At 44.4% G+C, this 9688-nt stretch overlaps 2 protein-coding genes across 2 annotated transcripts in view; one reads left to right on the plus strand and one right to left on the minus strand.

Annotated features, from left to right (window-relative positions):
* The window catches only part of LOC137663064 (serum amyloid A protein-like), an 84504-nt gene extending 82295 nt beyond the window's left edge, over window positions 1-2209 (minus strand). The window contains exon 1 of the mRNA XM_068399914.1: window positions 2189-2209. The gene's annotated coding sequence lies outside the window, so the exon portion shown is untranslated. The remainder of the gene's footprint in view (window positions 1-2188) is intronic.
* LOC137663068 (L-lactate dehydrogenase A chain) lies at window positions 1294-8084 on the plus strand. Its single transcript, XM_068399930.1, has 8 exons — window positions 1294-1401; window positions 3035-3169; window positions 3901-4018; window positions 4776-4949; window positions 5420-5593; window positions 6425-6542; window positions 6959-7082; window positions 7269-8084. Exons 2-8 carry the CDS (start codon window positions 3044-3046, stop codon window positions 7431-7433), a joined length of 999 nt encoding a protein of 332 aa, XP_068256031.1. The 5' UTR covers window positions 1294-1401; window positions 3035-3043; the 3' UTR covers window positions 7434-8084.
* Window positions 8085-9688: the final 1604 nt, after the last annotated feature.

A 9688-nucleotide genomic window follows, 5' to 3' on the forward strand; every position in this document is an offset into this window, starting at 1 on the left:
TCCTCGCCAATCTTCCGTTATATTCCCACAAAATTTATTGACTTGGAGGCATTAGCACAGGAACAGAGAACAGCAAGTATTTAAGAAGTGAGCCATGGTGGAAGCGGTTTGGGCCTGTGCGTTTGATGTCTGTGCAGTTCTTCAGGAAAACTTGTGAAGGAAAGTTTAACTTCAAACATGAAATTCAATGAATAAAGGGATAAAAGGTAGCATAGGTTCACTAAAAGCCAGTTTTGTGGGACAACCCTGTAGCATAGTATAAAATTGAACTTCAAGTATCCAGGAAATAAAAAATATTTTTTGCTCTCTGTTAGTATCCTAGCAAGAACTAAGTGAAGAGGAGAAGGACTTGGCTTCGCTAACCAACCACAGGGCGACAGGGAGCTGACAGTGTGGCGTGACTGTGAAAAGGACAAGTCATGGTATTTCCAGTCATGACAGGAAAATGTTGTGTTCCTGTTTGAGGCATCACTGAGCAGACTCTGTAAAACACTCCGTACACAGCCTCCCTCAAGAGAAAAGCATTCAAACCGAGAGTCCTGCGGAAAGGGCATCCCCATGGCCAGAGCACAGCTTGCATCATGCAAGGCTGAAAAGGTTTGGCTTATGTAACTTAACAAAACAACAAATGAGTGGGAACTGGATATGTAAATACACGGAAAGGGGAAGTAAACACCAGAGAAGGATGTCTGTAACAAAAAATCAAATATCTATAGATTTAGATGGAAATGAGAAGCAGGTTTCTAGCCACCAGACGAGAAGCTCCATCCGGAACTACGGCCATAAAAACCCAGACGGCTTGTGCCGGTGATGAGGAGGAGCAGGCGGCTGGCTGCTGGCCGGCAAAGGAGGGCAGGAACACCTTTAACTGCCCTTAACCCTCCAGAGCCGGCACCGTTTGCTGGTCCGTGTACTGGCGGTGCGCGCCCTGGCCATCTTCCTTGCCCTCAGGAGCTAACGTTTTAAATCACTTTCACCCATCCCGGTTAATAACACACAGAGGGAAATCTTCCCCGACCATACGACTCTCCGTACCGGGATTCCGGTTCACCACCGCAGCGAAGACAGCCCGGCAGTGCCCGCCCCCCCCTTCCTCCGCCTCAGGCTTGAGACGGGGCCGCTGAACAGCCCGCAGAGGGGCTGCGTTGCCCCGGCTCCTCCTCGCCCGCGTCAGCCCGCCTCACGGTGCCGACCATTACGGACCGAACGTTCCAGAGCGGGAACGTTACAACTTCTTCCCTTCCCTCTCCCCCCTCCCTCCACCCCCGACGTGTCGGCGGGCACGTCTCCACTGTGGCGGCCCGCCCGCCTCACGTCAGCCGCCCGGCCCCTTACTTAAGGCGGTGGTCACTTCCCCGCCCCGCCGTTACAGCCGCTGCCGCGCTTGGGTGAGGGAGCTCGGTAGGTGCGATCGCTTTTGCGGGTTCGGGGGGGGATGGTGGGGGGAAAGGAAGGGGGGGGAGGTGCGGGCACCGCTGGCCGCCAGCCCCCGGGGGGGACTGGGTCGAGCAGGCGGCGCCGAGCAGGCGGCGCCGCCTGCTCGACCCAGTCCCCCCCGGCCCAGGAGTTACCGGCCACAGCCTTGGACTCGAGCCCGGCGCCGCGTTGCGTGTGGTGTGGGGAGGCACCACGCCCTGCTCGGCCGGCCTTGGGCAACCGGCGTGCTTCCATCCCCCCATTCCCCCGCCTTCCCTAGGACTGCAGCGCGCCGCATTCCCCCGCCATTCCTCCCCCGTCAGCCCGCGTGAGTTAATTCGCTTCCCCGCATCGGCGGTGAAAGCGCGTGTGGCCTGTTAGGAAGGGTGGTGGGAGTGACCTTGCGAAGGGCTTTGAGGATGGGCTCAGGGCTGCGGCTGAAATTAATGTGCCATTAATATGCCACACCTCGGCTGCTGCTCTCCCCTAACCTGCTTCTTTCAGGGGAATAGCGCTCTAAAACCAAAAATTTTTGAGTATTCAGCGTAACCGAGACATGCTTGAGTGGGTGCTCCTCACCAGCCCTGCACGTTGAAGTTCTTACAGTGCAAAGGGTGACCTTGGCACATGGGGAGAGCGTGCGCTGTACTGGGACACGCTTCAGGAGGCTTCTGCAAATGCAGACTGACGTATCTTGGTTAACTTTTACTAAATACGGGCACTGCTGGCTTCCTGTCCCTCCCCCACCCTGCCCCAAGCTCACAGCCCTTACCTGCTCTGCCGGCGCTGCCTGGCCGTTCCTGCTCTGAACGAGTTGCAGCCTGTTCTAACTTTAGAATCACGTTGTGTCTATACTTGCATCCATCTGTGAGGCTGCCCCTGGCTCGGGCTCTTCAGGCAAGGCAGAAGTTGTGCTGCTGCCAGTGCAGCAAAGCATGGTGTCGGCTTCTGCGGGGACCCTGGGGTGAAAGCACAATACTCCCATTATCGTGGCATTTCACTAGACCTGTGGCTGTCCGATTAGAACGCATATAACCAGGCTGCCATGCAGCTGGTGGCTAAAAAAAATCGAGGGTGGGAGACATGGAAACACTCTAGAGATCTTAATTCAAAAATATGTGGTTTCACTTTAAAACAAATCCATAAATTTGACTTTGAGGATCACACTGTGCTTAATGAAGGGCTTGCGTAAGTGTTGTTTAACTTAAGCTCTGGAAAGGCCTTCAGGGCAAAGAGTACCAGTTTTTCAGGGCAGTAGAACAGAGGTTGCCAGACCATGCGGTGCTTAGAAGTACTAAAATGGCTTCCTTTACCTACATGTAATATGGATGATCATTTAGAACTTTCTAGTAATGCCGCTGGAGTGCCACCCATATCAATGGTTCTCAGGCTGTATTTGAGGGAAAGCTATAGTGAGCTTAAACAGTGCATTGTCATCAATAATTCATTTTTTTAATAATTTTGCTGCATACAGGCAGTACTGCCAGGTGTTTTAGGTATGTGATTTATATCCATTTTCTTACCATCCTGGAATAAAGTCTGTCTTGCCTGATAAAAATACTCTGGTGTCAGTGAAAGCTCCAAAGCCTGGAGGAATAATCTGTTGCTTTCCTTGCAGCAGTGCACCATGTCTGTCAAGGATCAGCTCATCCACAATGTCCACAAAGATGACCAGAGTCATGCCCACAATAAGATCAGCGTGGTTGGTGTGGGTGCAGTTGGAATGGCCTGTGCTATCAGCATCCTGATGAAGGTAAGTGTCAAGCTTGGGATGAAGCAGCACAGTTATGACTACCTGAGGCCTAAAAGAGGGGCAAAAAGTAATTTCCCCTATTAGACTAATTGGGCTAGCACACAAGATGAACTTTTGGTTGTACGTTCTTTTCTTTGGGCCTGAAATGAAGCAGCAAACCTGAAGCTATTGACAGAGAACAGATAGGTGTAGTTCTTGTAGACCAAGTTTATCCCACTATCAGACAGAACATGCTCCATGTATCATTTTGACTTAAGAGCTGCACTGATCTTTGAACAACTTCCAGAATCCCTTCTAAGAACTGGGGCGTTATTTTGTCTGAAGCAAAGAGTGTGAGGGAGTACTTCTTTGCAGTGTGGACTGGAAAAAGAGGTCCTAGACATTCTAAATGACTTGTCCCCTGCATTGCATTATTATATTGAAATTGCTTTTCTTAACTGTAAAAGAGGCTGTTTATGAACAGCCATTAAATTATTCTTCATCATCATGCTGAATTGTACAACTATCCCACACAGAATGTGGATATGAAAAGTACAAAAATAACTCAATAAAGTGGATATCCCAGGAGACTAATTTAAGTACTCTGCTTGCAAACAAGTAAAGTGATACAGACGAGGAAAATTGCTTAAATATATCACTGCTTTTAAAAGAATTGTAACTTCACAGTTTAGGAATGGGGTATTTTGCTCAAAGAGGCAATAAACTTTCTATTTAATCTGGGTCTCTTGTAGGACTTGACGGATGAACTTGCCCTTGTTGATGTTGTGGAGGACAAGCTCAGAGGAGAGATGCTTGATCTCCAGCATGGCAGCCTCTTCCTTAGAACACCAAAGATCGTCTCTGGCAAAGGCAAGTAGTTGACTCTAATGTGCTCATTATTTCCAAATGGAGATAGCCACTTCAGATCTCAAACTGGTCATCCAAATCTAGCACTTAGCCTGTCATCCTAATTGTTAGGAGGAAAGCTCACTTCACTTCTGCTCAGCTGACATTCAGTTTCATATACCTTGTTAAGGCCGGTCCAACTAGGAATCCTCTGTTCCAGAGTTCATAACTCAGAATAGAAAGATGAACTTCTTAAGTACTCCTGCACCTTTGAGAATTTTATTTCACAGCCAGTTAGCCCCTGAATGTGCTACTGCTTATTTCTTGGACATAAATGTCTGACAGCTTTAAGTTTAGTGGCAGCCTGACTAGGACAAATGCTAGCTATCTCATACCTTAGTTAAGGTGCAGCTCCAGTGTCTACAGGTAGCAGGTTACAAGGGCAGAGCCTTCTTCCTTTTTTACACAGCACTTCAACTGGATGCCATCCTGACAGCTACCCCATACTCACCTGTGCCCAAGAAGTACATCATACCACTGCCCAATTCTACATCTTAAGATTTTGACATGCCCTTAAGATTGCCACTTGTGGCAATGAACCAGTCTTTTAAACGAAAACTTAACTTTCTATAGAAGCAAAGTCTAGGGTAACAGTTACCAGGAGAATTTCAGCACCCTCACACTCAAGAATTTTAGATATCAATACTAAAAGAAACTGACAACTTCTGTTCTGAACCGTGTGGAGAAAGAGGTCACGTTTGACACAGCCTTTTGTCTGCAGATTACAGTGTGACTGCACACTCCAAGCTGGTCATTGTCACTGCTGGTGCCCGTCAGCAAGAAGGAGAGAGCCGCCTTAACTTGGTGCAGCGCAACGTGAATATCTTCAAATTCATCATTCCCAATGTTGTTAAATATAGTCCTGACTGCAAGCTGCTTATTGTCTCAAACCCAGGTTTGTCTTGTGTTGCTTTAACACGAGGATTTGGCTTAGAGAATAGCCTTTTCTTCAGTAAGGTGGCATTAGTATTCTAATATGATCAAGCATAGGCTTCTAGAAAATACTTATGCCACACAACCACATAGCAAGAAGTGTCATCTTCCCTCTCCACACTCAGCAAGCTGGTCCTCTGAGAAATAAACTAAGTTGCTTCCAACTTGGGTCTTCAGTTGCCTTTTAAGTCTTCTTTAGCACAGGACACAGTAAGGGGCACTGATAATTGCATGCGTAGCATGAACAGCTTCTCAATTCTGCCTTTAAAAGTCACTGTGTTAGCCCACTGCAGGGCCTGGCGATGGGCGTTACTTTATGCTCTATTCCATGTAACTAGCATGCACATAAAATCCTTACAGGTGAACAGAAAATACCATCCTAGTTATCAAACTGCTCATGAGTGGCACTTATCCTCCCTGTTCTACTTACAGTGGATATTTTGACCTATGTGGCCTGGAAGATCAGTGGCTTTCCTAAACACCGTGTTATTGGTAGTGGCTGCAATCTGGACTCTGCCCGTTTCCGCCACCTCATGGGAGAAAGACTGGGTATCCATCCTCTGAGCTGCCATGGATGGATTGTTGGAGAGCATGGAGATTCCAGTGGTAAGGGTGCAATCTGGCTGGCTGTTTCACAGAACTTTTTCTGATTGTTTGTTTGCAAGAAACATCTCTAAAAGCTACAGCAAAATGTTGCTCAGAAACCTTTGCACTGCAGTGCCTTAAGAATGCAAGTCCTGCTTTAAGTCTTCTGCTGCATAGAGTAACCCTAGATGATCTATATTTGACCTGAGTTACTCTGCTTGGAAAAGGTCATAGCTGTAACCTGAGGAAGCTAAAAATTTCTAGGCTAAGTTGTTCCCATAACTCTCAAAAAAAACTGAAGAAGCAAGAGGCTAAAGTACTCTGCAAGGGACTCCCAGAGATCTGCACTACACGTACTGGTAGTCACTCAGTTGTCTTTACTGGCATCTCGTGATTACTTTGAGAACTATGTATAGGAACTGAAGTGCAGAGCAAGTCTAGAGGACGGGAGAAAGCAACTTTCTCCTTACTTAACCTGTACTTTCTCTAGCAGCATCAGAGCAGTACTCTCTGCTTCCTGACACTCGGAAGGACTCAGCTGGAATAAATTCTTATTTTGAGAAACCTTTGAAAGATACAGAGTTACTGTCAGTTTAGTTCATGTTGCCTAGGTGTTTTGATTTAATAAAGGTATATCCAACATTGTGACATCCTGTATAAAGACCTTTAGATGGTCCTAGGTTCTCAGCCCACAATTTAGATCTGCCTCATAGGTCATACTGTATTTAAAGTCATATCTAAATCATAGTGCCATGTGTGTTGCAGATTAATCCAACTAGGTCTTATGTTAACTGTTAATTTGAGGACAAAACTAAATTTTCTTGTAAGATAATTAATCTGTGCAACTCTCAGTACCTGTCTGGAGTGGAGTGAATGTTGCTGGCGTCTCCCTGAAGGCTCTTAATCCAGAATTGGGAACTGATGCAGACAAGGAACACTGGAAGGAGGTCCATAAGCAGGTGGTGGACAGGTAAATACTGAATTATTTTTTTTTTTTTTTCAACATGAGAACAGATGATGACGAGCTAGTGTACCTCTGAACTGCAGTATGAATGTCTGGTTTCATAAATACCATAGTAAACAAATGTCAAGATGCAGACATGATAGAACATGAAACAGTATTTTAAGGAGTAATGTATATTTGGCAGAGTTAATTTTCCATGGTTAGTGAACTTTAAATTAGAAGTTTCCAGTATAACTGCAGGGAGTAGTGTAAAATGCAAATAGAACTCTTCACTGCTGAGTTCATTTCAGTCCTGTCAGCAAATCAGACAAGCTTCTGCTGTCTCCAGCTTGATTAAGGCATCTCCAAAAGCCCTTCTTACAAACTTCAAATATTTCAGTTGATGGTACTTGTTTTTTTAATGAGTAACTTTGTCTCTGCAGTGCCTATGAGGTCATCAAACTGAAGGGGTACACATCATGGGCTATTGGCCTTTCTGTGGCAGATCTAGCTGAAACTATTATGAAGAATTTGAGAAGAGTGCACCCGATCTCTACAATTGTTAAGGTGAACAGCCCCTTTTTGCTAACTTTTGTCTTACTGAGAACTAAAAACCTTGGAGAATTTGGAAGACCAGTGATAACTTTCTAGTTTAATTTCAACTAAATTTCATTGAGTTTTCCCAATAGGATATTCTATAAAATACATAGACATACACAAATTCCAGCCTAACTGTCCTTACTTACTTTTCAGGGCTTGCATGGAATAAAAGAAGATGTCTTCCTAAGTGTTCCTTGTGTACTGGGCAATAGTGGCATCACTGATGTAGTGAAGATGATCCTAAAACCTGAGGAAGAGGATAAATTAAGGAAGAGTGCAGATACACTCTGGGGGATCCAGAAGGAACTACAGTTTTAAATCTGCCCAAGCAGTTCACTCTTCGCAGTTTAACGGGTTTAGTGGTTTGTCTTACGTTGCACTTTCCAAGTAGGTCAAATCTTTCAATGTATGTATCTCAACTAGAACACACAAAAAGCTCAAATCTGAACAAATGAGTTTCCTGAAGAGATAGCATTAGGAAACTATTCTAGGGTTTTCCCTATTCAGACACCCATGTTCTTAGGATAACCTAGTCAGTCTTGTACAGTGAAGTAGTGTGGCAGAAATCCAGAATTCAAAGCAGCCCTGCCTAGAAAACCCTTTGCCTTTTCCTCATCTTGTTTAATATTGGTTCAGAACAAAAAAAGTAACTGATTATTACACAATGGGAAACCAAAGACTATTTTCTTGCAGTTAGATTGTCAAGCCAATTGACCAACCACTGCTGGCTGAATAGCTTCAATATTTCACTGTTGGTAGGTCCAAATGTATTTTCCTAACACTGCTTTGGAATTTTTGTGTTTTTTTGGTTTTTTTTTAGAAAACCTTATTTTTGTGTACTGTTATCAGCCTAGTTGTAAGTTTGTCTCCTAAGCATGTTTAAAAAATGTCAAGGTTTCTGTATGCAACAAGACAGTGACTATCCAACTGTAGTACCAGCTCCAACACCAAATAAACCACAAACTGTTACTTCTGTCTCCTTGTTTTTCTTTGTAGGGCTTTGTTTCTAAAATGCACCTAGATCAAACAATTCTATTTCTTCAGTCATACAAACTCAGACCTCACCTGTGTAATAATGTTATATGTGCAGCTACTCTATTGTAGGCTCCAGATACTTAGGAAGTGAACTTTCTAACAACAGTCTCAAGCTAGGAATAAAAAAACAGTAAAAGAATAATTCAAATAAATACTCGGAAGTTAAACTTGATTCCCCTCTTAATGCAAAGAAACAGGCTCTATTGACATTATATCAGGGGAGTGAAGAAACAGTGCAACAAAGGAAGCATCTTCCTTACCTGTATACACAAAAATGCATGTAGGAAGAAATATCTCCCCATCAAGTACCTGACAGCCATAAAAAGTCAACTTGCTGCCAAGCACAGAAAAAATTATCTTCCCTCCTCTAGCAGCCATGCATAGAAACAATGACCAAAGTTACTCCTCAAAGCCCATACTAAGATAAGGAAGAATTAGCCATCTTCTGTGTCATTAATAAAACAATATACCTCATTACAAGGAAGAGGGAAAGGCCTTAGTTACTGCTTTTTCTAACATGAGGACACAGCATGTAGCTTAATCAGGTGATCTGTTTCCATTCTTGAGTCCCAGGTAGATTTTCAATATGGACTGCAGCTGGTGCTACTCCCCAGAAGAAAATATTTTAGAATAAGCTGAAAGTGCTCATGAAGCAACTTCAGTAACAAAGGAAAGGCTGTACATATGGTCCTGCTTTCTCTTGTATCCACCTGACCAAAATAGCACTTGGAAAGAGCACAGAGCAACAGTGCAGGTAATAGGAAGAGGGTATTAAGCCATTTTCAAAGCTTTCAGAAGATCCACAGGACTTAGAATTTTTACTACATGAAGTCTCACCCCACTTTTTAATATGAACTCCAATCTCTTCAGATCCAATGGTAACATGAAAAGTCTTAAGCGCTCAGTTTGGAGCCACACTAATTACTGCACTGAGACCAAGAAACTGTGGTTTTTAAGTTAGCTTTGCTGAGGCAGCCTACGAAAGCAAACAGAGGAAGACAGCAGCATGCTGCTGAGAGGCGACAAGAGCAACACTCTGAATCCCTACAGTGCTCCAAGTTGGGAGATGCTCTGTACAACGTACCCTGTTTTGCAGACAGTGCAGTGTTTAACCCCCAGGCTTGTTGACATGAGCTCCGTCCCAGCTAACACAGCCAGAACTTGTGCTTTCTGTGGCATTCGGGCATGTAGTGTTTTCTGCCTGGCAGGTTCTGCAACACCAAATATATCAGCCTTTTGCCTTCCTAGCATTTTCTAGTGAAAAAATGCAATACACATCAAGGCTTCTTAAGGCATCATAAGGTATACTCCACTATGACCATGATCTGATGGTAGAATAGACAAGTCAATATAAAAGTTACTAAGCTCACGTTAAGAGAACAATCCTTGGATGTCAACAGCTACGTCAAACAGCAGGGCCTTGAAATTTGAGTTTCCAGCTTTCATTGGTCATAACAAAGGTTAGTTACACTGAAATGTGAATTTTTCCAGTTCAGGACACCGAAATGTCTTCCAAATCTCAGAAGTAAAGTGAAAGT

This window comes from Nyctibius grandis, chromosome 4, assembly GCF_013368605.1.
Source record: "Nyctibius grandis isolate bNycGra1 chromosome 4, bNycGra1.pri, whole genome shotgun sequence".
NCBI classification, from domain to species: domain Eukaryota; kingdom Metazoa; phylum Chordata; class Aves; order Nyctibiiformes; family Nyctibiidae; genus Nyctibius; species Nyctibius grandis.

What these genes read in the sequence shown, in the direction of transcription:
- LOC137663068 (XM_068399930.1), top strand. Translation starts at nt 3,044, where the DNA reads ATGTCTGTCAAGGATCAGCTCATCCACAATGTCCACAAAGATGACCAG. An exon ending in GCTTATTGTCTCAAACCCAG is followed by an intron (nt 4,950 to 5,419) that starts GTTTGTCTTGTG and finishes TTCTACTTACAG; the next exon opens with TGGATATTTTGACCTATGTG. An exon ending in CATAAGCAGGTGGTGGACAG is followed by an intron (nt 6,543 to 6,958) that starts GTAAATACTGAA and finishes TTGTCTCTGCAG; the next exon opens with TGCCTATGAGGTCATCAAAC.